At 42.2% G+C, this 27336-nt stretch overlaps 1 protein-coding gene across 1 annotated transcript; it reads left to right on the forward strand.

The window, feature by feature from the left end:
* Positions 1-17389: 17389 nt before the first annotated feature.
* Positions 17390-19606, forward strand: LOC120910406. Its single transcript, XM_040322163.1, has 4 exons — positions 17390-17485; positions 17645-17848; positions 18751-19167; positions 19586-19606. Exons 1-4 carry the CDS (start codon positions 17390-17392, stop codon positions 19604-19606), a joined length of 738 nt encoding a protein of 245 aa, XP_040178097.1.
* Positions 19607-27336: the final 7730 nt, after the last annotated feature.

A 27336-nucleotide genomic window follows, 5' to 3' on the forward strand; every position in this document is an offset into this window, starting at 1 on the left:
CTATTGTGTTCTAACAAAGGGACAGCCCGCCAGAACACACCGGTCAGCACTCACATTTAACAGCTGAGAACATTGATCAGATGCTGATCAGCAGATTTTTTTTGGCATGCCCCTCTGGAAGAATCCCAGCCGTTCTGACAGACATGCTTCTGCACACATGGGCCTAATGTCGGCTGTTTTTTGTTGAACCGGACAATATTCGGCCTTGTGTACCAGCCTTTAGACTGCCTGTGAATGTTGCCAAATCAGCAGGGGACCATACTGTCTGTACACACTGGGTCTGAGGAGGTATGTCAATACATAAAGTGACATTTGAAACAGAACACTGATGTGGAAGATCCTTGCAATAGTCTGATTCTGGATATAACCTTGGAGCAATGCTTGATGGAATTTTGACATTTAGACAGCAGGAGTTCATTCTTCCACTTTTGGGCCACTGCCAAATTTCAGCACCGACACCTCCAAGACTTTGCAATCATTTGCATACCTGTGAGTGGGCTGCAGTAACAGTTACCAGAAAAGGGCCAGCAACATTTACAGTAGAGAACCACCTGATATTCACACAATGCCTCAATTCTCAACACCATGCATTGGCTTCCACAAATAACACCTGCTTTACAACGAATACCTCATTTTTTAACACCACGCACTGACTATTACCAAACCTTGCACTATACACCCAATAACTTAACTCTCAACACCATAAAAACTTCCATAAAAACCCCAATAATTAAATTCTCAGCATCATGCATTGGCTGCCATAAAAACAGCAGCCATGGAACAGGAAGTTATGTCACTGGCATCTGATTGGACCAAGGCAGGGCTGGAATCTTGTCAATCAGGGCTGCACTGATTGACAAGATTCCAGCCCTGCCTTGGTCCAATCAGACTGGTGACATCACTTCCTGTACTTTCCAGCTATAAGGAACAGTGGTGGGACCCACAGTGCCCTGTGGAATGCCAGGACTGCACTTTACTTTGACGAGCATGCATCTTCTATCATCTTGTAAGTGTTTTTAATCTTATCCTATTGAAGTCCTCATTTTAATACCACACTCAGGTCCCTGTTTTTTCCTTACATGTATTGCAGAGTTCTGGACACACTCTGAAGGATGGCTGCCTTCCTTTTTTAACCCTTAATACCCCTTTCTTTTCCAACCCAACCTATGGATATATCACCATCCAGCTATTACAGCCACGGTTTATACCCCTAAGGATTACTTCATTTGGAATGCCAGATAAACACGGACTATACTGCTATTTGAAAAATAGAGGTCACTTACATCTGGTAAGGCTTCTTGGGTTTAGTAAAAATAAAAGTAAAATAAATAAAAATAAATTACTTTATTGAATTAGTATTTGCTGTATGAGCACAAATTATTGTTTGGGGTGTGGGTTGTGTTTGCACTTTTTTCAATATTATAATTATTCTATCATATATTGGAATATTGCACTGAATTGTTTCACTGATGTTTATTTTTTTCCAGTATTTATCACTTGGGGAGCATAGCTCTGCTATATTTATTAATATGGAGTTACACCCAATATATAACAGCCTGCACTCTAAGAAAAGGGTGCTTTTAATGCTACAGCATACAAAGTTATATTAGACAATTGTGCGATTCTAACCTTATGCACATGGTTTGGGGAAAGCCTCTTTCTTTTCTAGCAAAGCCAGGTCCAAAAAGGCATGGTTTAATGAGTCTCATATGGGGCAACTGAAGTAGTCTGTCCTAAACTCTACTGAACACATTTTAGAATTAACTAGATTGCTGATTGTGAACTGGGTCTTGTAAACAAAGATCAGTACCAGACCACAGAAATGCTTTTTTGGCCAAGTTGACACAAATGCCAACAGGCACACGCAATTTTTTTTTTAGGGAAAATCTTAATAGAAGAGTGTAAGCTGTTATAGCCACAGAGGAGGGGCCAATGCCGTATCAATGCCCATGTATAGTACTGGCATGTCCAACAACTTAATGGTAAGATGTCCACAAACCTTTCAACATATAGGCCCGGATTCACATACATCGGCGCATATTTATGCCGGCGTAGCGTATCTAATATACGCTATGCCGGCGCTGCGCACAGAGGCAAGCACTGGATTCACAAAGCACTCGCTGTTAAAGATATGCTGCGCTTCCTTGGCGTAAGCCAGCGCTGCGTAGGTGAAAGTGGGCGTGAGCCATGCTAATGAGGCGTGACCCCATGTAAATGAAGGACTGAGCGTCATAAAGATACACATAACGTACGGCGCATGCGCAGTCCCGTGGACGCATCCCAGTGCGCATGCTCAGAATCACGTCGAAACAACTGCCTAAGATACGTCGAATCACTGCCTACAACGTGAACGTAACCTACGTCCAGCCCTATTCACGTACTACGTAAACAACGTAAAATCCGACGGCTGTGTTCCCTGGTCCATTCCTTAACATGACTTGCGCCTCCTATATGGGGAATAACTTTACGCCGGACGTAAGTCTTACGCAAACCGCGTATATTATGCACCGGGCGCAAGTACGTTCGTGAATTGGCTTATCTCCCTCATTTGCATAGGAAATCAATGGGAGTACCACTTGCGGCCAGCGTAAATATGCGCCAACGATATGCCGGCGTAGGAAAGTTACGTCGGTCGGATGAAGCCTATTTTCAGGCGTATCTCAGATTGTGGGCACGGCGCATAGATATGACGGCGCATAGATAGACTTACGCGGCATATCTCGAGATACGTCGGCGTAAGTGTTTCGTGAATCCGGGCCATAGTGTTTGGTCTAGAAAGGAGTCAGGAAAAAATGTGGTTACATACTTTGCAAGCCACAGAGAAAAAAACGTTAAAGGTAAATATGTCTGCGATTTTAAACAAAGCTAAAGTTTCACTTTAAACTAGAAAGAGTAAAGAACTGTGATTTTTTTTTTAAAGTTTTGAGAACCAAAATTTAAACCCACAGAATTGTCAAATTCCATGAAGGCTGAGTTGCATACACATTTAAAGTGTTCAATAAATCATACTGACATGCCTATTTCCCTTGGTGTACTGTCAGTAAATAGACCTTTGTGTGAGAACAGCAGTGAACACTTTGCTAGAGTTATTTCAAATCAGATGACTTACAGTTTAAAGATGAATCTGAACATACCCACATATTACAGTTATCTGTTAGGTTTTCTTAGCTGTACAGTTTTTTAGTTGGGCTAGATGAAAACAGGTGGTGCTCCATTAGTCTACAGAAGCCCATTAACAAAGCAGTTTTGGAATGTGGTTGAAGGAACCCGCAATAAAAGTCAAGGTTGCAATTTAAGCCCCTTGATGTTGAGCAAAATTAGTGGTTGCTGAAATAATTAAAGGAACAAGGCTTGGGTTAGGATATCCTTAAAGTAGACCTACTATGTAATTTCACACTTCACACGAATCAACAGGGGATGCCAGCTTTTCTCAATCATTAATTTGAGTAAAACTGTACCTCGTTTACTATTAATTGAAGCTTAATTCCAGACATTTTTGTTTAGACATAACAATGAAGGGTGTGAACATGTGTCAAATATTTATTTTTGTCTGAGGTTTTCTTGTTCTGGTGATAGACAGGACCAAAAGTGAGGGAAGAAATCTACAAAATGTAACCTTCCCTTCCTCTAAATCAGTGGTTCTCCATCGTTTTTCAGCTAAGGCACCCTTTTTAAAGTATAAATAATCTCCAGGCACCCTTTAAAATCATGGACAGTCTTGAGGCACACCATCCTAAAATGTAAAAACGAGTCTAATAGTTTTACATAATACAGTAACATCCACACACGTAGGAGACCCAACGTGAGAGGTGCAAACTGGTACGTGACTAGAAATCCAATGTTTCTCCACCTGCTTTGGGGTCACATTAGCTGAGTGATGAGGGAGAAGAGAGAGGCAGGGGAGGGTCAAACAAGGATGCTATACAGGCAACTGACATGCTCCTTATCAACTGATGACATCTTTGGTTGTTAGTAGGTCAGCAGCTAGAAGGTCATAATGCTGTACAATAAAAACCTAATATTGGGCAATTTATATGCATTTTGCCAAGGCACCCCTAAATAGACCTCAAGACACCCTGGTTGAAAAAGTCTGCTCTAAGTCAGTGATCGAGATTTTCCCTCAGAACCCTAGCAGAAATTTCAGACCTTCTCCACTCTATTCAAACAAGATCTCTACTGTAACCTAAAGCCAAATATCACTTGATCTCTGGCTAACAGAAGCTTTGTGTTTTCACCACTGGGATCTCAGCAATTGTAGATTCAGGTAGAATTTCACTGTTGATGGTGTAGAATTAAGGGCTTTAGGTTACATGTTTGTAGCAGTTTAAAGCTGAATATAAACATATTGAAATTTGGGCAGTTCAGAAGGAACCATTCGAATATCAATATGTGTGTAGCCTTGTCTATTCGACAGAAGCTGTTTGTTAGACCAGCTTCTATTGAATGATCCTGCTGAAAAAGCCAGCATTTGATCAGTGGGTGTAGCCAATGGCTGAAACACTGATCAGTGTATTCTGATGGGGGGAGTCCCTGCTGTGTGACTACAATAGCGCATCAGGGCAGATTTCTGCATTCACATGTGGATCTAGGGATTCATGTATATTCTGCTTAGGAGTTAAAGGAAACCGAACGGAAGCAAAATATGAAGGTTGCCATTGCTAATTGTCAGACTAATTCTCTGTCTTCATCAACACTTACTTTATTGATTGGACATCAGTCAGTGCAGTGGCACTTTTATGCAAGACTGCTTTACAACAAGGATCACCCAAAAGGGTGGCCAAAATAGGCCCTACTAATCTTCACAAATTGTTCACCACAAATCACAAAATACCTAGCAGTCCAGTGCTCTTTACCATACTTTGCTATCATTTAAAACTTGACAGGGAATCTAACCCTTCTCCACTCACCCCATGCTTGAAAAACAAGTCTTGGGATTTTGAGCTATGATAATGAACCATTTGGGTTTCACCATTTGTGCATGTGTCTTTATGCCTTTTTGCTCAAAACATAGCTGACTACTATTACCATAGTAATGTAATTGTAAATGTAACTTACAGAGAACATTTAATAAGCCAAAGAGTAATGTACAAAGTTCAGTAGGTCACAGGCACCAATCCAAAATTGCATTTCTATGTTCTCTTGACCAGTGACAGTGAATTTGATTTACTAAAGAACAATGTTTGGTTGTCTAGTTTATAAGCCAGCTTATTTGTTTATTAGCAGCTTTCTCGATTTCAGAAATGAGACAAACTTGGTTTTCAGGTTATATTCAGAGACCCAATAGTTCTTCTATTAGAAACTATCAAAACATATTTGGTTTACTGGAGTTCTTTAAATAAGTCTGTTTATCTTATTATGCAACAGGCATATTTATTTTGGCATTATAACATGCCGTGAAGCAGTCTTCTATAAATCTGTGCCACTAAGCAAGAGAAAATGAACTTTCCAAGGTAGAAGGAGCACACAGTTCAGCCCTGAACTGTCATCTGGTGAATAGACAGCAACATACAAGTCACAAGCGTGTCACATCTGCTGTTAAGTCAGCAAGTGCCATTCCCTACTGCTCATTGATATAGACAAAACACAAATGTGAATCAGGTGGGAGCCAGGGATGGAGAAATGTATGAATGAAGCTCTTTAGCCGATAGAAACAGGGCTTGGTCCAATATGACAGTTACTTTTTTAATGAAAGCAGTAACCCTGTATTAATTATACAGCACACACTGGTTAGGGGTTGTTGACTTATTTTATAACTCAATCTAGTTGCAAAGGCTAAACTAGCTCAAAGTTGATGTGGCATTATTGGACGGAAGCACTGTGGTGTGGAGAAGTAAATGGAATGCATACTTTGTTCACTTCCAATAAAGTTAAAAGGAACAGTGCCTTACATTATAAAAACAAAAAGGTACCACTCTTCACTGATGCTACACAGTGGGGATCAGCTGCACAATAAAATAGACAGTTTTAGCATGCAACTAATATGAATGCACTCAAAAGCTACTTGTAGGTGAGCTCTGCCAGAATGCTATGTTCTGAAAGCCCAACTACTGTTTATAATACATAGCTGACACATTAAGCTCCATACACACGGGTCGAACATTGGGCGGTTTCGTCCAGTTCAATAGAAACCGACCATCGTATGGTTCGTGTGTATGGCAGCCAGTCCGACAGAAGCGACCAATGGCGAGAGCACCAACCGGTGTGTTAGTGACAGTGACAACAGTCTCCCTGTCAGAACACAATAGCTCAGCGGGGGAGATTGCTGTACTAACATTGGATAGTTAGTACATCTGCTCCTCCAAAGTTCTTCAGTTTTTTTGTTAAGCCCACTGGGTTGAATGAAAGAGAACTGCTAGTGTGTACCAGGCTTAAGCCTTATATATGATATGGCAGCACTGCCTCTCTATAGACATGTTGAAAGTCTAAATAACAAAAGGTCAGATACTGGGACACAGTGGTGGCCAGTGTTAATTTTTTTTGGGGGGCAGCAAACAGTACCTCCGTTGGTCGGTCGGCGGGTGGGACTGGTGCACTTACTGTCACGGGCCCTACCGTGCAATGCAGACGGCCAGACATGGTCATGCCCCAAGTGGCTCGAAGAGATATTGAACCCATGACTGTCTCTTCATTGCTCCTGTTGCTTTGCCTCTGAGCCACTAGGGTGACTACGTGTCCCGGATTTCCCGGGACAGTCCTGCATTTTGCAGGTCTGTCCCAGGCACATTCATTCCAGGACAATACAGTGTCCCAGAATGAAACTGACACAGCCACTCCCCCGGGCCAATCTGATGCCCTCAAAAAAGGCTGACACATCACCGCTTTACTCACTGACAGTACTTGTCCTGGCCGGGAATGCCTGGAGGAGCACAATCCCGCCCCCTGCTTGTGATTGGAGAAATCATAAATCCCGCCTCTTGTGTCCAATCACTGTGCTGTGATTCTTTACAGCACAAGCTGATTTTTTGGAAGGGAGGGTGTGCCTGAATGGTAGTTTGGAAATGTGGTCACCCTATGAGCCACACCTTAGTTTATTCAGCCTGCTTTCCTGCTATGCCTAGTTCTGCATGAAGTACTAGGGCTATACTTTGGATTTTGTTGCAATTAGTACTTGTCGCTCCTGGTTCAACTGAGGCAGTTTATCTAATCAGCTGGGTATAAAACACTGCCTCACTCTGAGGGATGGGTCAGTTCATTATCTCTTGTTTTGCCAAAAGTTCCTGTGTTCAAGCTACAGTGTTCCAAGACTGACCCTGGCTCTGTTCATCATTAATTCTGACTTCTGGAATCCCTGACTATGGCTTTACTTCGACAATCCTTTGGAAAATTCCTGTCAAGCCCCCCCCCCCCCTGCACAGATTCACAGTCCAGGTAGCTTTTTACCTTGTTACCGGGGGCTGTGTGTATTTGCAAGGGTGAGCATACATCTCTGCACTATGGACTCCAACCAAGGTAAGCCCCTTACATAATGAATTGACCAACATGGAGTCCACAGAGATGTACAAGATGCACACCTCTCTTGCTCAGTCTCCAGCCTGGGCCAGACCATTTCGGAGCTGCAGCAAGAAGTTCTGTTATTGAAAGATACAGTACGCCCAGCCCCGGAACCAGCATGTCCTGAGCCATTTGTTGTGATGCCAGAGGGGTTTGACGGTGCATCCTTCTCGTGCTTTAAGATGGATTGTGAGCTGTTGTTTGCTCTTAAGCCTAGGAACTATGCCGCAGATTATATAAAGGTTCATGCTACCATCAACCTGCTCACTGGGCAAATCAAAACATGGGCTCATCAGCTTTTACAGGAGAGGAGTCCAGTCTTGAACAGCTGGGAAGCATTCATGTTTGCTCTGGACTCTCACATTACTGTTTCAAAGAAAACCAGTGTTCCCAAGTTTGCTCTTTGTTCACGTGGCCTATGAGTACCCAGGGACAGGAATACCCTGTACAGTTATTACTCAAAGCCTTTCGTGCCATGCCATGAAGCTTTAAATCCACAAAGTCTAGACACTCCTGTGGATGTACACACACCTACCCTGGAAGATGCGGAACCCATGGAGAACCTTTTTGTCAAAGATTCCTGTGTTCAAGCTAGAGTGTTCCAAGACTGACCCTGGCTTCTGACCTTGGCTCTGTTCATCATTAATTCTGACTTCTGGAATCCCTGACTACGGCTTTACTTCGACAATCCTTTGGCCAATTTCTGTCAAGCCCCCGTGCACAGATTCACAGTCCAGGTAGATTTTTACCTTGTTACCGTGGGCTGTGTGTATTTGCAAGGGTGAACATACATCTCTGCACTCTGGACTCCAAACAAGGTAAGCCCTTACACTTACCCCATCTATGCAGCGCTTCTCCCGGGCTCTCGGCAGCAGTGGCTCTCCTGCTCTCCATGGGTGACGGCTCTGGCTTCTGTCTCCTCCCTTCCTCTCGGTGGCCAATCGGGAGTCTTCTCTTTTCACCAATTAGAAAACGTGTCTCACACCCACTTCTGATTGGCCGGATTGAGGATTAGTGTTACAAAAAAGAATATTCATTTGCTGTTGTAACACCAGGGTGGGCTCATGGCGCAATGCTCTGCATGAATCTATCCATTTGTCATATAGGGGTGGCGTGGAAAGAGAGGGGCGCTCCTAATGGATGGGCTGCTGCTGCTGGGACACCTATACAGTCCAGCCCTAGCATTGCTAAATTTACTCACATATGAAAATCCAAGTAAAGGAGGGACAACATTTTCAATACACATATGAATTGTTTTACTATGGTAATTTAGGTTTGTCACATAGAAAAGCAAATATTAGTAAATGAGTTTGCAAGGAAATTCAATTTTTGACAGCACATTATTGGACATTCACAGTGAAAATAGGTTTATTTAATACAGGTGTGTGTGTGTGTATATATATATATATATATATATATATATATAGTAACAAATTGGCTGCAGTACTGAGCAGTGTATTCTAGCAGTGGAGAAAATGCAAAAGGAGAGTATGTCCCCCACCAACCTCAAATGTATGAATGGGGCAATCTGTTCTTTTTTTTTTTTGATCAGCCCACTGAATAATGTATAGCCAGGTCTTGACAGGAGCCAATACACATTCCAGCTTATCTTTGGAGTGTGGCAGCAGACCCATGCAAACACAGGGAGATCACGCAAACTGCAGGCAGAGACACCTAGCTAGAATTCAAAGTGAGGACCCTAATGTTGCAAGGCAGATGCGCTAGCCACTAAGCCACTCTGCTGCCCCTCAACTAACAATCATTTTGCATTCAGTTTTCAAAGTGAACTACTCCTTTGGTAAATCGATCCCATTTGCAGTTTTTGGCTCATCAGATAGAAAAGTGAGAAAGAAGCCCTCCTAAGTGACACTGGCACTGTTAATGATGTCAACTTTCTGACAGCCCTACTTGCCAGTGAGTTCAGTATACAGTTATATGTACCAATATATTGAAGCTCCCTGAGAATCATTGCATACAATTAGAATCCTGAGTACTGTATGTAACAAAAGGCAAGGTTTAGCTTATAACAGGGTCTGTAAAATGTTCAGAAAGAGGACTCCTGTCTTCTGAAATTATAGGGCATTTCCATTTAGTCTGGAAAACCCATTCAACTAATTACTGTATATCACCACAGGAATCAAGCAATAATTTATAAGCGAGCTGTCTACACAGGAGACTTTTGTGCTGGAGGTTTTAATGTTTCAAGCCTGTATCCTTCTTGGATATTTAGTCTTCTTAAAATAAAGCTAAAAACATCCAAACAAAACAGAAGTCCAAGTAATTCTAGGGAAATAGTGCCAGGCAGCTGTCACTTAAGCAGCCCTCTAATTATTACCAACATAGCAAGGACAAAGCTCAAACTCAGCAGCGCTGGATAGGAAAGACCTTTGGATTAGTATGTGTACGGTTTAGCCAATCTGACACAAGTTAAGTGTAAATAACTATTTAACTTCGGAAATTGTAGAATATCACTTACTGGTGGCAGTACGAAAAGTAACACTAGTGTTACTAATAAACAGCAACTTGCTAAAGTCTCAACAGAACACAGGGCTGTGGGGTACAAGTCTGCAAAAAGAATAGTGGTTTTGTTACACGTACAATGAGGCCAAACAGGTATCCAAATGTTCAGAGATGGCACAAGATGTGCCTTTCACTCGAGTCCCTGCAGTACAAACAGGTCCTTCTGTTCTACCTGGGGAACACTTTGTTAATTACTAAATTAGACGTCCTATAATTTGACAGGTCTAATCATGCATTAACTATTTATAACACGTGCAAGAATATATTGTTTTTTGAAAGAGAACTGGTTATAGTTGGGCTTTTACAAAAATGTAAATATTCATTAATAAAGTATTTTTATACCCTAACAAAGAACTATCATTTGGTCTGTTAAATGAATATGCCATTAATAGTGTTTTATTATATCTAATTTATACATAAAAAAATAAAATAAAAAATCTGTTGATCCTGACAACAGTTCAAAACTTTTCTGTGTCCTCTGCAGACTTCATACATCAGCCCAAAAAGTCTGTTTTGTTTAGCCTGGTCCTTATCTTGGTACTACAAGTCAACCAGTGTGCTTTGAAAATTAACATAATGGAATGGATTTAGTAGTTTGGCAAAAGAAAACTAAGCAGGGCTGACACATGCACATTTATACTAGGGACAGTTTCAAAAATTAACCTACTAGTATGTCCAGAGTGCCTGGAGGAAACTTACACATGCACATGGAGAACATGGGAATGAAATGTTAGCTACTAAGCTAGGGCCAGGACAAGGTCGTCTAGAGTCCAGGGCGAAAACGCCAAATTGCACCCACTCAAGATGTATGAGCATTATGTGTCAGTGAAAATCCCCCCCCCCAAAAAAAAAATCTGCCCCTGCTCAAATCCCCCGTCCTGGCACAAATATTTGCCACCCCCATCTTAAATTCTCTCTCCCCCCATATGTCCCACAAAAAATGTCTCCCTCTTCAAATTTCCCTTCCAGCACAAAGTCCCCTTCCCAAATCCTAAAACAATTTTATCCCACAAATCTCCCCTCCTAGCAAAAATACCCCCAATCATCCCTACTAGCAAAAATACACCCCTCCCCCCAAAAAAATCCCCTCCGCCGTTTTACTGTTATAGCTCAAATACCCCCTCCTAGCACAAATCCGCTTTCCCCATCCCCCCTCCCAACACAAAACCCCCAAACCAACCACTCCTAGCGGACCTCATAGAACAATTCTTACCCCCTGCTGCCCCCCAAGTTTCCCATTCCTAACAAATCCCCCCAATCTCCTTCCCCTCCTCACATGATACCACAGTGCCCAGGGTGGCCGCCCCTCCTGCCCAATCATTGTCCCAGCCCTGCACTAAGCCACTGTGCTGCCCACCTATAGGTGTAAACATACAGTATATTTATGCAGAAATAAAGGGAAATCTTTAAATAGGGTCACATGTTTCAGTGACAGCTGTTTGAGTGGATTTCCCTCATTTTGAAGAAATTAAAAAAGATAAACCTCTATTTAAATTGTTATGTATAACAATGCACTATTTAAATACAAAATGTTTTCCCTGGGTGTTTGTGTCTTCAAGAATCTCACGCCTTTCACAGCCAAGTGCCCCAAACGTCATTCTAAAGAACCGATAAACCCAGCAGATATACAGAAAGCACATGGGACAACCTTAGGTCACTGCTATCCAAAATGGAGAAAATTGATAAAATATAATAAACATGGTGCAAACCCAATATCACTTAACAGCTGCTGTTAAACTGTACAATCACCCTGTATATTTAATATAATTTGTTTGGTTTAACCACTTCAGCCCTGAAAGGTTACCCCCGTCTTCATGACCAGGCCATTTTTTGCAATAAGGCACTGCGTTATTTTCACTGACAATTGTGCGGTCATACCCAAATAAAATTGATGTCCTTTTTTTCTCCACAAATAGAACTTTCTTTTAGTGGTATTTGATCAAACAAAAAAGACCGACAATTTTGAAAAAAAAAATATATATCCAATAAAAAAAAAAGAATTTATTCATTAATTTAGGCCAATATGTATTCTGCCAAGCGTACCCCACACCCAGTGCACAAAATCACGTACAAGTAGGGTAAGTTTGCGCAGGAGAGCTGCCCTGCAGAAGTATATCTGCGTAGGGCGGTCCAGAAGAGGTTAATATGCAAAAATAGAAACTTGACAAAAGAAACCTCTACTGAAAGAAGCGGAGGCTGCAATAGCTGAAAATGCTATCTGCCCAACCATCATGTCAGTCCAATGACTTCAGTACTTTTTGGGTCAGTGACTCAGAACAAACATGGAAATTATAAATTTATGACTTCCATTCTCATCTGCATGTTTGTGCCAGGTGAGTGACTCTGAAGCCTCGTACACACGACCGGTTTTCCCTTCGGGAAAACTGCCATGAGAGCTTTTGGCCGGGGAAATTTGACCGTGTGTATGCTCCATCGCAGTTTTCTCGACAGGAAAACTGCCGAAAAAAAAAAAAAGAGAACCAGCTCTCTTTTTTCCCGCCAGTTTTTAACCTGGCAGTTTTCCTATGGGAAACTCTGCGGTGGAGCATACACATGGCTGGGATTCCCGACCAAAGCTCTCATGGCAGTTTTCCTGTAGGGAAACCCGATAGTGTGTAGGGGAAAAAGTTACCGAGCAGGTTCTTGTTTTTCCCCTCGGGATTCCCGGTGGACTTTTTAACGCCGGGAATCCCGTACGAGGCCTAAGTATTTCAGCAAGGGATAACCTGGCAATGTGAATTTTCAGACGGAAGTTAGCAATGGCAGCTTCCAACTTTCTCTTAGTACAGGTTTTCTTTGAGTAAACAAAGAATATACAAATGACGTTACTACATTGTTCCACTATGCAAGTAGTTTAAGTAGTTGCAATGGTTACCAGAAAACATAATTGAATTCTCAATAAAATGCATACGCTATACCACCACTAAGTCCAGATACAACTTTATTCTGATAGAAGTCAGGAGGACAATCCAAAAAGTAACCAGCATGTTTGAGGGGTCCAAGTATGCCACCTTCTTTGCACTTGTTTGGCAACACTGTGAATGAACCAGAAGTGAACTGGACCTTTACTATGATTTTTTTCAGTGTGATTAGAAACGCCGGTCTTGTCAGCAGCTGGTTTGGCAACCAGAACATAGTCAGACAGAATGGAAGTCTCAACACACTTGGACATTATTTGTTACGGGTGTTTATATAGCACAGGCAATTTAAACCGCACTTTAATATTGAACATTTACATCAGTCCCTGCCCTCAATAAGCTTACAATCTAAATTCCCTAACTCACTCATAGGCCCGGATTCACAGACATTGGCACATATTTATACCGCCGTAGCGTATCTTTTGTACGCTACGCCGACGCAGTGCAGAGAGGCAAGCACCGAATTCACAAAGCACTTGCTCCCAAATCTGCGCTGGGTTTCTAAGGCGTAAGCCGGCGTAGGTGGAAGTGGGCGTGAGACATGCAAATGAAGCATGACCCCATGCAAATGATGGGCCGAGTGCCAGACAGATACATATAACGAACGGCGCATGCGCCGTTCCATGGCCGCATCCCAGTGCGCATGCTCAGAATCACATCGGAACAACTGCCTAAGATACGTCGAATCACTGCCTACGGCATGAACGTAATCTACACCCAGCCATATTCACGTCCAACGTAAACTACGTGAAATACGATGGCTTGTGTTCCCTGGTCCATACCTTTGCATGGGTTGCGCCTCATATATGGGGAATAACTTTACGCCGGACGTACGACTTACGCAAACCGCGTATATTATGCGCCGGGCGCAAGTATGTTCGTGAATCTGTTTATCTCCCTAATTTGCATATGTGAATAGAAAATCAATGGGAGCTCCAAACACGTCCAGCGTAAATATGCGCCCACTCTACGCCGGCAAGTTACGTCGGTCGGATGAAGCCTATTTTCTGGCGTATCTTAGTTTGTGGACACGGCGCACAGATACAACGGCGCATATTTGCACTTACGCAGCGTATCTCGAGATACGTCGGCGCAAGTGCTTTGTGAACCAGGGCCATACTATACAGATAATAGGGCCAATTTAGGCATGAGCCAATTTACCTACCAGGATGTCTTTAGAGTGTGTGAGAAAACTGCCGAACATGCACACTCTATACAAGTAGTGTCCTGGTTGGGATTTGAGCCCTTACAGCAACATCAACCAATGTAATAGCCAACGACATTATAAACCGAGAAGAGAAAGTCTAACCAAAGGACGCTAAAAGATTTTCCTGACTACAGATAATTGTGCCATTTGGCAAACAGACAAAATCTGGAATTTCATTGGCTGCTTTCAGAAACACAAACATCATCCATCAGATTTATAACCCTGTGTGACTATGTAACCAAATAAAAAATAAATTTCCGCTGAAGCAGGCATCTGCAGACTTTGATCAGCTCATTTCTACAACAATACAGTGGGAATTCCTCACATGTCAATTTGCAGTGGGCTTGAATACTTATATAAGTTGCATCCAACTCTTTGTATATTCTGCAGCATTCTTCACTCTGATGTCACCTACAGTTTATTGCTAATACTGGAAGCAGAACTAAAGTTTATTAATTTAAAAGCCAATACTTTGAAACTCCTAATTAAAAACAATACATGCATACATACTAACAACTATGGGGTCTATTTATGACAAAAATATTTGTGCAAATCTGTCAACCATTTGCACAACCGTCACTGTAATATGCTTTAATACAGTATGTGTGATCCCTAGGAATCGGATCATCAGTGGGATCTAGAGGCAATAATGTGATATTTTTGTTGGGCTTTATCTCTGCTGACTGCATAGCTCAGAAGTCATGGGCATTCCACATCTACTGCTTAAAGGAGTTGTAAAGGAAAACATTTTTTGCCTAAAATTAATGTCTGCAAGGTAGACAGACAGAATAGTGTAATGATTCTGTTAAAAACCTAGTAAATACCTATTAAATTTCTTCATCTATATCACCTCCGGCGTTCTAGTTCCTGTTCTCTCATTCACTTCCTGGTTTGCGGCACTCGTTCATGTAAGAACTACATTTCCCAGTATGCATTGCAGCACGCCCAGTAATTCACACCTCCTTGAAGTCTCTAATGCCGCGTACACACGGTCGTTTTTCGGCATGAAAAAAAAAACGTTTTTCAGCATGTCCAAAAAACGAAGTTTTTCCAACTTCATCATTAAAAACGATGTTGCCCACACACAATAGTTTTTGAAAAATTATGAACAAAGTGCGGTGACGTATAAAACGTACAACGCCACTCTGAAGGGAAAGTTCTATTCGCCTTTGGGCTGCTTTTAGCTGATTCCTTGTTAGTAAAAGACGATTTGCGTTTTTTGTCTGTTACAGCGTGATGAATGTGTTTACTCCATTATGAATGGTAGTTTTACCAGAACGAGCGCTCCCGTCTCATAACTCGTCGTTTTAGCACATGATCATTTTTTACAACCCGAAAAACGACATTTTAAAAAACGACGTTAAAAAATGCAGCATGTTCGAAAAAAAATGTTGTCGTTTTTCAGAAGCCGAAAAACTATGTGAAGCCCACACACAATGATTTTAAATGACGTTTTAAAAAACGTTGTTTTTTTTCATGCCGAAAAATGACCGTGTGTACGCGGCATGACACGTAGAGAGCATCCTGCCGCACAGATGTAGTTCCCAGGAGGGGGTGAGCATGTTACTGACCACCGCAGTAAAGCCTCCCATAACGGTGGTCAGTAACAAATCAGACAAGCAGGAAGTGAACAGAATAGAGAAGAAATGGAGTTTCTAAGCAAAACGAACAATGAGGAAGTGAAAAGAGGAATGTCTGCAGGTAAAGGATGCTTATTATGAAAAAAAATATTTTCCTTTACAACCCCTTTAATATGAAGATCCCACCTCATTCCATTTACAAATATTTCCTGTGGTGAGCAATAAGAACCAATGGCTATGCTTTGTGGAAGGGCAACAAGGGAAAATGTCTTTGTGACATTACAACTTGGATAATTTTATACTCATCTTCCTGCCCAAATTGTCCAGGTTGTCATTTCCACTTGAGTGGTATCTGAATAGTGCTTGCATCTGATTTGATGTTCAGACAAAAATATTTGTACCAGCTCCAGTTTGGACAAAAGTTTTGGAAAACTTTGGATCAGACGAAATTCAAACAGTGTGTCGCCAGCTTTAGATTGGAGATAGAACGGTCCTGTTACATGCCCAGTTCCTGGAAGAGTGAAAGATGCTCTTTTGTAGGAAGGATTATTTCACTTCACTTAGATGATAGCACACCTTCATCTCTTTCCACTAATGCTGATGAACAAACTAAGCAAGATGGCATATACATCATATGAAATATGGTATACAGGACACCAGAGATAGGTCCTGGAAGGCAGATGTGTGTCTCCATTATTTGGGTTTTTTAAAAAGCTCAGTTGGAATACTGATTTACAGCTTTCCCAGGATCATTAGGTTCTTTTATGAGACCCAGAATTCAGAAACTTGGAGAGACTGTGGGTGGCAAAGGGCCTCCAACCCTGATTACAAATACTTTGGCTCTTTAGGGGTTACCCTGTCTGCAAGAGAAGGCTGAAAAGGGCAAGAAGCTCTCACCAGGTGTATGTGAGGTGTTGAGTGAAAGGGGACACAGTTGTAAAAGGACTGTGTATTACCTGACTATTGGGGACACTGCCTGGGCTCCTGTGGATTTCCTGAACACTGAAGCAGGCAGGGATCCTACACCCTGGTGTGGGACTAGCATACTGGCCGTGAGCTGTTGTGTTATTTGCTGTACACCAGAAGTACAAACTGTATTTGTTTGCTGAAGAAAACTTTTTGGTTTTCTTGGCTCTTTGCAAGATAAAATTAAGACTGTTTACTGTTACAGATGGCGGGCTAGTGTCTTAGGCCTCGTACACACGACCGAGGAACTCGACGGGCGAAACACATCGAGTTCCTAGTCGAGTTCCTTGTTGGACTTGTTCCGAAGCTCGACGGGCTTGCTTTGCGTACAGACGTAACAGACAACAATTTCCTCGTTCTCAAGCGCGGTGACGCTCACCACGTACGACGGGACTATAAAGGGGAGGTTTGAATTCTTTGGCGCCACCCTTGGGGCTGCTTTTGCTGATATCGTGTTTCCGCGTGTTAGTAAAAGTTTGGTGAGTGACGATTCGCGCTTTTCAGTCGTCGTGCTTTCATATCGTTTTCTGCCGTTCAGTTTGTGCTTGTGGGTTCGTATCTTGTTTATCGGGACGTGCGGTCAGGTCGTATTGTTTTACATTGCGGTTCTGTGCGCTCGTTTTTGATTTTCAGTGCGTTCTTCCTAGCACTTGCTGTTCTTCAGTGCGGTCTGATTGTGCGGTCTGATTACACGGTCGTTTCTAGCCATGTTGCAGGCACCTGATCGTCGTAGGCGACTTCGTGCTATGCAAATGTATGGTTCAGGTCTTGTTGCTTTAGACCTAGACCCGGCCATGAACAGGGTGAGGAGGAGTTCATGGACCAAGAATTGGTTGCTCCGTAGGAACCAATTCTGTCATATGCCTCTGCTGCGGGAGATCCAGGAAAATAATCCTGTTGATTATAGGAATTTTCTGAGGATGTCTGATCCCGTCTTTCAGCACCTGTTGGCTTTGGTGTCGCCTTATATTACCAGGCAGGACACTGTTATGCGGGAAGCCATCAGCGCTGAACAGAGGCTAGTTGCCACCTTACGGTATCTGGCAACTGGGAGAAGCTTGCAGGACTTAAAGTTCTCGACGGGCATCTCCCCCCAGGCTCTGGGCCTCATAATCCCAGATACCTGTTCTGCCATTATCCATGTTCTGCAGGATGACTATATGAGGGTAAGTTTTCTCCTTTAATATCACATGTAATGTATTTAATGTATGCTAATGTATTGTAATTATTCCCTTCCTCCCTACTTACCATGCTTGTAATGTACTGTGAATGTCCCCTTTGCCCCCATGCATGCTCTAAGCTCTTATTGATGTCCCTTTTAAGGCCGACATGCCTATTTCCCTTCACTTACCTCCCCAGCATGCTATCCTGGGCCCTAACACACCTAGCCTAGTCACTTTCCAATGTATTGTGTTATATCCATTGTAATGTCCCCCCCCCCCCCTCCGAAATGTGTATTAAAGTCTAGGTTCACCCAGAAAAATTTAACAAATCTTGGTGAACCTAGACTTTAATAGTCATTTTGGAGAGGGCTAGATGAGTTTGGGAGTTCCAGAAAAAAAAAAAACAGGAACTCCCAAACTCATCTAGCCCTCTCCAAAATGTGTATTAAAGTCTAGGTTCACCAAGATTTGTTAAATTTTTATGGGTGAACCTAGACTTTAATAGTCATTTTGGAGAGGGCTAGATGAGTTTGGGAGTTCCAGAAAAAAAAAACAGGAACTCCCAAACTCATCTAGCCCTCTCCAAAATGACTCTTAAAGTCTAGGTTCACCAAGAAAAAATATAAAAAATCGGGGTGAACCTAGACTTTAATAGTCATTTTGGAGAGGGCTAGATGAGTTTGGGAGTTCCAGATTTCCTTTTATTTTTTTTTATTTTTTTTAACTCCCAAATTTGATCATTGATCCATCAGAGGGGGTGATGTAAGTGCTAATTGTGCGTTATATTTTAGGTGTAAAAAGCTCTTTTAATTTAAAAGTTAGAATTATTATTATGTCTTTGTATAACGTGCTTGCAATGTTATGTGCCTAATTTTTTGTAACAATTTTATTTTTCAATTACACAGCTTCCGTCCACGCCACAGGAATGGCAGACTGTGGCAGCGGAGTTTGAGACGCGTTGGAACTTCCCCAACTGCGGGGGAGCCATCGACGGAAAGCACGTCCGCATCGTGCCTCCACCCCGTTCTGGTTCCCAGTTCTACAATTACAAGGGGTTCAACAGTATTGTGCTGATGGCGGTGGTGTCAGCACAGTACGAATTTCTGTACGTTGATGTGGGCAAGAACGGCCGGATGTCGGATGGGGGAGCTTTCAGGCAGACTGAGTTCGGGGAACGACTCCAAGACGAAGATCTCGCATTGCCACCAGATGCGGACAACGTGGAAGGACTCCCCTTCGTCTTCTTGGCTGATGAAGCTTTTGGCCTGGGACCCCATCTAATGAGGCCATTCCCCCAGCGCACCCTTACCCCAGAGAGGAGTGTTTTTAATTACCGGCTGGCCAGAGCCCGGAGGGTGGTGGAGAACGCCTTCGGGATAATGGCCAGCCGGTTCCGCCTGTTCCTAACCTCGATCCATATGGCGGAGTACAAATGGAACTATATCATATTTGCATGCTGCATTTTACACAATTTTTTGCGGCGAAATTCGCCAAACTATATGGCCACGGTTGGGCCTGAGGCTGGACTTAACAATCCGGATCAAATGTTGCCGGGCCTGGAACCTGCCCGTACTGGCTTGCCCCCCCAAAGTGGCCGTGCAGTCCGTGACCAATATATGGACTATTTTATGGGTAGGGGGGCCATTCCCTCCCAAGCCAATTTGGCTTAGCTTTGTTTTATCCCAAATTATAAATCTGTGTACCCAAAAATTTGAATTTTGTCGCTTGTGTTTTTTTTAGCTGCCTCATCATTTTACATAATGTACTACATGTAGTGTCAAGTGTATTTTCCTTGCCAACTCGCAACCATTTCCCAGGTAACACCCAAAGTAAACACATGTAAAGTTACAGGTTCTTTAATCAAAACACCACACACTTTTTTTTTTAAGATTTTTTCTTTATTTTAACAATCTTCTTACAAATTGGGTATTTTTACATATTTTTACAACATTTTTGGAAGATATTTATTATAATTTTTTTAAGCAAAATAAAACAAGACAATATTTTTAAGAATATTCAAAAATCAAACAATCCCTGTTTTTTTTTTACCAAAAATTGAATCATTTTTTCTCATTTTTTTATTTTTTGAACAAAAATACAAAATTCACTTTGTCAATTTGTTTTTGAATTTTTTAGATCAAAAACCCCAAATCACTTTTTCGAAAAAATTTTTTATTTTTTTTACATCAAAAATACAATAATCATTTTTTTTTTTTTTATAATTATCTAATATACAAAAATCAGTTTAAAATTTTGTTTTTTTTTTTAACATCAAAAATACAATAATCATTTTTTGGCTTTTTTTTTTTTTTAATTATCTAATATACTAAAATCAGTTTTGATTTTTTTTTTTTTTTATGATCAAAAATACAAAAATCTCTTTGTAATTGTTTTTATTTTTTTTACATCAAAAATACAATAATCATTTTTTGGCTTTTTTTTTTTTTAATTATCCTAAATTATACTAAAATCAGTTTTTTTTTTTTATGATCAAAAATACAAAAATCTCTTTGTAATTTTTTTTGAGTAAGAACTCCAAAACTCAGTTTTTTGGTTGGGTCATTCACACTCTCCCCAAAATGTCCACTAAATTTTTGAGCTTATTTTCCACCCTCCTGGTGCGATGTTTAATTTCACGGTTGGCCAGATGGATCTCCTCAACTTCCTCTCTGCATGACCATATTTCATTTATCAACATCTGGGTAGTCTGCCTGTCCAAGCCACCACCTGCTCCTGACATGGGGGACAAAACCATTTAGTACAATTAGGCAGGCCTACATCTAGCTAACCAAAATTAGATGATACTTTACCGGATGTGGTGGCAGCCTCATCCTGATCCCGCGGGGGTTGTCCTCCGATAGCCTCCTGGCTTGCTGCTTCCTGTCGCCCTACAAGAATGAAGAAAAGGTGTTTCAAACATTATTGAAAAATATTGAAGTCCTGAAAGAGGAATATGAATAATTGTTACAATAAATTATGGGACTATTGTTGGTTTTTAACACCCCTCTAAGCAGGACACAGGATTGTAGGCATTGCCAAAGATTAAGCAAAATCTGTGTACCTTTTTTTTCTTTTTAAACATGGAAGCCAAACAAGTATCCACTGGATGACCTCACCTTTGTGTTAGCCACTAAATCGTTAGTTTTTTGTGGCCAACAATTGTGCTACTGTGAGACCGCATGTGTCCCCAACTGCTGAGCAGACTATCCTTTTCCTGTATATTCACTTAATTTGGATTACTAAAAACACATCTAAATTAATTCCACAATGGATCTCACCAGGGCCGCTGAGCAAAATCATGGGGCCCCGTACAGCCTACCTGACGGGACCCCCTTCAGCTCCCCCCCTGGCCCCGCCTTGAAACTGTCTCTGCAGCACGTTACGGGATTGGCGGCATTGGTAGGCACCTGGAGCAGAAAACAGGGGGGGGGGCTGCCGTCTGAAATAGAAATTGCGAAGCGGAGGGGGGCCCTTTACAAATTACTAATAAAACTAAAAATTGAAGAAGTAAAAATAGTAATTTTCTTAAATAAATAACTAAACATTTAAACATAAAAAAGGGGGGGTGTTTGCCATTCAGGGCCCTGGGGACCTCTGGGCCCTTTAATTACAAAAAAAAAAAAAAAAAAATATTAAAAAAATTAAAAATGGGGGTTTGCCACATGGAGACCTCATGAGCCCTTTAATCTCTCTCTCTCTCTCTGTCTCTCTCTGTCTCTGTCTCTCTCTCTCTCTCTCTATATATATATATATATATATATACATACATATCTAAGGACTAAAAAAAAAAAAAAATAACTTAAATAATATGAAAAAAAATAAATAACATGTTGATGGGCACAATCTTTGGTCGTACGAGTCGTCGTTCTGTGAATTAACGACGACTTTCACGACAAATAGTTGGGCCCACTAACATGAAATACATAATACAGTACAACCTTCAAGAAAAAGCACATGGCGACAATTACAAACACAAGACAGGATTACCCATAAAAATTACTTACTTTTTCTAATTTCTTGCCTGATTTTTTGAAGGGTCTCTTGTTCCCTCAGCTTCAGGTCCGACCAGCGCTTTCTGAGCTGCTCCCGAGACCTTCGGATTCCAAATTTGCAGAAGATCCTCCTTTCCACTTTGTTCATTATCAGGGCCTTCAGTTTGTTAGGGTGGAGATATGGCCCGTGTTTCCCATCATAATCCTCCTCCCGGAGGATCTGTACCATCTCCACCATCTCCATGAATGACATATTGCTGGCTTTGTATCTTCTTCTAGATGGGCCAGTGGATCTCTGGGCTCTCTCCTGTTCTGGGGCAGGCATGTTGGGGTGCTCGGGTGCTGCTGCCATCTTGTTGATGCGGGGTCAAGGAGAGAGAAGGGGCGGGGAAAAGACTAAAAAGAACGTCAGGGGTGTGGAGACGGGCGGAGCGTCACGCATGCGCGTGTATAAAGGGATACCACGTGACTGAAGGCGGCGTTCAGAATCTGTAGAAGGAGACGGAACTAACGACCGTGTCATACAACGGTACGTAACGTTTTATTTCAACTTTGAGTTTGGCGGCTAGATATGGGGTTAACCGAGCAGAAAGCAACAAAAAACATACATTTCGATGTCAGTCAGCCAAGATCTGACATGGAAATGGCCATTTATAGTGCCGTCGTATGGGCTGTACGTAACCGCGCTTTGCTGGAACATTTCTCAAAAACTGCTGTGTGGGCAATGTCGTTCTTTTTGCATGAAAGGTGTATTTTTTTGCATGATGAACCTCGTCGTTTTAGGCATGAATCTCGTCGTTTTAGGCATGAATCTTGGCGTTATGCTTTGTGTTTCACCCCAAAATGATGATCTACGCCTCGTTACACACACCAGGGCTTCGTTTCCTGAACATGACCGAGTATCAAACACCTGCTCAGATAATTACTTCTTGTCGGTTGCGCGACGAAAGATAAGGGGCGTGAAAACACACACACATGTGTCGTACGTACGTTGGGGGGTGCGGAGGAAGACGGTTGACCGACGAGTGTGTAGCTATACTTTGATTTTGGGTCGTCAGTGGCCTATACTCAGGGCCGCTGATAAGCCAGTACAGCTGCCCGGATGGCAACCCCCTTTAAAAAAAAAATATATATAATTTTATAATTTTTTGGATTTTTAGTGGTCCGGAGATCCCCAGGGCCTGGGATGAAAACACCACATTTTTAAAAATAACACAATAAAAATGTTCTATCTTATTTTATTTTAAATAACTAGATATTATATATATATATATATATATATATATATATATATTAATTTGATTTTTTCAGTTTTAATAATAATTTGTAAAGGGCCCCACTCCACTACTCAATTCGCGGCAGCCCCCCCCTCCCCCGGTTGTCTGCTCCAGGTGCCTACCAATGCCGACAATCCCGTAACGTGCTGCAGAGACAGTTTCAAGGCGGGGCCAGGGGTGGAGCTGAAGGGGGCCCCGTCAGGTAGACAAATGCAAAGACATTTAAGGGCTATATGGGGATAAAGATTACTCCAGTTTCTAGACTGATTGTGTGTTTTGCATATTTTTTGTCTTGCAGAAAAATGAATAAGTTCAATGACCCCGATTTTCTGGCCATTTTTATAGACAAATTGAGAGAGCTGCCTGTTCTTTGGGCCACAAAAGACCCAAGGTCAAAAAATAAAGAGCGAAGAAAGGCAGCACTCAATAGTCTGCTACCATTTGTACGCAGCCAGGTGGGGCCCCATGTTACATCGCATTGGGACCTTGAGAGGCTCATACAGAAAGCAACGCAACATGGTCCTGGCTTCTCAGAGGTCTGGAGCAGGAGCAGGGCAGGTCTATGTCCCATCGCTGTGGTACTACAGCAGACTGTCATTTCTGGATGAGCACCTGGAAGTTAGGGAGTCACTTTCTAGCCTTCCCCCCAGACAGAGAAGATCTAGCTCCAGCCTTCCCTCCAGCCAACCTGATCCTCCTGAAGGGGAGCCCTCTCACGATCAAGAGGAGCGTTCCACCCTGGAGGAACAGCCGGATTTGCCTGCCTGGAGCCCGGTATAGTACTTTAAATGTGTTATTTTGTGGTGTTGAATTGCTGACAAAGAGATGTTAAAGCGGATGTTCCATTTCAAAAAAGTAAAATTTACAATTATGCAAATCATAAACACTGTAGCTGATGACTTTCAATAAGGACACGTAACTTTCCTAGCCGCCAGCGATGTCAGCCCCCACCGAGGCCCATACTCAATCCTAGCAGCTCCAAGCGCAACCATCCATAGTTAAGGGAAACAGGCAGTGATGCCGAACGGCTTCACTGCCCGTTTCATAATGCGCATACGCAAACAGCGCGGCGCTTTGTGAATGGGCCGGCTGCTTTCGGGGACACACACAGTTCCCAGAATGCAGCGCGTCCCATTCACAAGTTGACACCCAGTGTAGGAGGAGGAACATAATACACCACGGAGGATGAAGAGGCAGATTTTTTAAGTCCACATAGCAACAGCTAGTTAGGGGGAGTAAAACTTCAACATTATTTTAATGTAATTTTTTGAGTAAATTTGTTTAGTTTTAATTTTTGGTTCTGGTGGAACCTCCACTTTAATATGTTAAACAAAAATAATATTTGGGCGAAATGTGGTTTCCATATCTTTAGTCAGTAGTTGCCGCCCAAAGTATTTTTGAAAATAATGCTAACTCCTGGGGTCAGAATTATTAGCTTTTGTAAATATTGACAAAAAAATATCAACAGTCAGGAGCTGTAAATTGTGTGTGAATTTTAAAAACCACATTAAAACTGACCCTTTTTGATACACAGGAGGACACCAGCCAGGAGGTTCAGGAAAGTGCCAGGCAGGAGGAGGCCAGGCCTAGTGCCACAGAGGAGGTGGCAAGGCCTAGTGCCACAGAGGAGGTGGCAAGGCCTAGTGCCACAGAGGAGGTGGCAAGGCCTAGTGCCACAGAGGAGGTGGCAGGGCCCAGCAGCAGCACAAGGTGCCAGGTGCCTCCCATCCGCATACCAAATCGAAGGGAAAGGAGGGATATGAGGGTCAGTGAAGCAGCACTGGCCCTGATCCGTGATGCACAGGCCGCCCTCCAGCAGCCTACCACCACCGAGGAGAGTTATGGCAGCCTGGTGATGTCAAAAATGGGGCAAATGAGTGAGGAGCAGCGCCTCCTATTTGAGCCCCTCCTCATAAGCCTGCTCAATAAGGGGGTGAGGGGCGTAATCACTGAGGACACAGTGATTTGGACCCCCGGCCATCCTCACCCACCATCTAATTATCCTCCTCCTCCTGCTCCTGAAAATCTTCAGACTTCTTCTTCTCCTCCTGATCCTCTTCTAACTTTTCAAACTCCTTCTCCTCATCCTCCTGCTCAGGAAACTTCTGAAACTCATCAGACTTCTTCTTCTCCTCCTGATCCTCTTCAAATTTTTACAACTCCTTCTCCTCATCCTCCTCCTGCTCAGGAAACTTCTGAAACTCATCAGACTTCTTCTTCTCCTCCTGATCCTCTTCAAAATTTTACAACTCCTTCTCCTCATCCTCCTCCTGCTCAGGAAACTTCTGAAACTCATCAGACTTCTTCTTCTCCTCCTGATCCTCTTCAAAATTTTACAACTCCTTCTCCTCATCCTCCTCCTGCTCAGGAAACTTCTGAAACTCATCAGACTTCTTCTTCTCCTCCTGATCCTCTTCAAAATTTTACAACTCCTTCTCCTCATCCTCCTCCTGCTCAGGAAACTTCTGAAACTCCTAATTCTTCTCCTTCTCCTCCTGCTCCTGAAACTTTTCCTCCTCCACCTCCTACACCTTCTCCTCCTCCTGGCACGAGTACTACTCCACTGGCACCACCTCCAGCCAAGCAGAGAAGGAAGGCTGCAGAGAAGGCTGCAGTGAAGGCTGCAGTGAAGGCTGCAAGGAAGAAGGCTGTCCGGAAGACCAAGAAGTGACTCCCTTGCTTCCAGGTAGTGTGACAGAAGGCAGTCTGCTGTGGGATCACTTCCTTGGGACATCTGCCTGACCTGCTCCTGTTCCAGACCTCTGGGAGTCCAAGACCAGATTGTGCTCCTTCCTGGATGAGCCACTCAATGTCCCAATTCGAGGATCCAGCTGCTCAGATGTAACATTGTGCCCCACCTGGTTTTGCACAAATGCCAGCAGGTTATTGAGTGCTGTCTTTCATTTATTATATATATATATATTTATTTTATTTTTTCTGTTCATGACCGAAAAAAAATGGTCTTTTTTTGTTTGAAAATTCATACTTGTCTATGTGTTTTTCATCAGCAAAAATATGTCCCTTGTGAGAAGGAAGGTTAACTTTACAAATAATGTCAAAAGGTAATATTATTAAGGGACAGATCACATAAGACAAAACAAGAAGGTTACAATGGTGGTTACTTTCCAGAAAAAAAAAGAAAAAAAAATGATTACAATAAACTCATAATATAAATTATCTTAAATGAAGAACTTGTTTTTAAAAAAAAAAAAAAAAAAAACAGCAGAGAGAAAAGATTTGTCAATATTTATGAGATCAGCATTAAAAAGGTGAAACAAATTTGTCAATAATCTGTGTGAAGATAATCAGCAAAAGAAGAAATTTAATGTACATTTTTTAACATTCTAAAGATGGTTGAAATGCGCGGCATTTAAACGATGCAATAGAATGTTGGCAGCGTGACGAATGTGCTATCTCCATGACAAGCGATACTTTTACTGAAGTTGCGCTCCCGTCTACTACTTTAATCTGAGCATGCGCGGGTTTCTTAGCATACAGACATCCGAGTTTCTCGTCGTAAACCAGCCCGTCGAGAACCTCGGCGAGCCAAATTTGGACTCCCGACGAGGAAATAGAGAACTTGCTCTCTTTTTGGCTCGACGAGGTTCTCGTCAGTTTCCTCGACGAAAATGTACACACGACCGGTTTCCTCTACCAAAAAATAGCTCCCAGCAAGGTTCTTGCTGGTTTTTGCCGAGAAACTTGGTCGTGTGTACGAGGCCTTAAACTCTTAATGGTCCATGCACACTGGCTTAAACAAATGCTGCTTCTAGAGGAGTTTAGTGGTTTGCCTGTGGAAGTAACTAATGTTATCCTGTGTTATCCTATCCTAGGTCGCTTGGAAGAATATTGTAAGATTAGCGTTTAGAGGCAGAAAAAAAAACCCTTCTGTTTTGCATTTTTGAGAGCTTTTTTCTGGCAGAAAAAAAGCTAAACGCTCCAAATTGTTAGTACAAAATGTCCATTTTTTTTTCCTGCCAAGAGCACTGGCATTGTTTTTAAGCCAGTGTGCATGGACCCTAAATGTGAGCATTTAAAAATACAATTTTTTTTTTAGTTTTCTGTAATATTACCACTGAGAAGCTAATACAGTGCCACAACTGCAAATAGAACAATGTGATCACTGCAGGCTAATACTGTGGTTGAGGCAATGTGTTTGCAAATTGTACACTGTCCATAATTTGTTGGACTAAAGTCAGTTAAAAAAATTGGACTGCAAATG

The sequence above is a fragment of the Rana temporaria genome, chromosome 8 (genome assembly GCF_905171775.1).
Source record: "Rana temporaria chromosome 8, aRanTem1.1, whole genome shotgun sequence".
In the NCBI taxonomy this organism is placed as follows: domain Eukaryota; kingdom Metazoa; phylum Chordata; class Amphibia; order Anura; family Ranidae; genus Rana; species Rana temporaria.

What these genes read in the sequence shown, in the direction of transcription:
- LOC120910406 (XM_040322163.1), top strand. Translation starts at nt 17,390, where the DNA reads ATGTTGCAGGCACCTGATCGTCGTAGGCGACTTCGTGCTATGCAAATG. An exon ending in TGCAGGATGACTATATGAGG is followed by an intron (nt 17,849 to 18,750) that starts GTAAGTTTTCTC and finishes TCAATTACACAG; the next exon opens with CTTCCGTCCACGCCACAGGA. An exon ending in CCCTTACCCCAGAGAGGAGT is followed by an intron (nt 19,168 to 19,585) that starts GTTTTTAATTAC and finishes TGTTTTTTTTAG; the next exon opens with CTGCCTCATCATTTTACATA.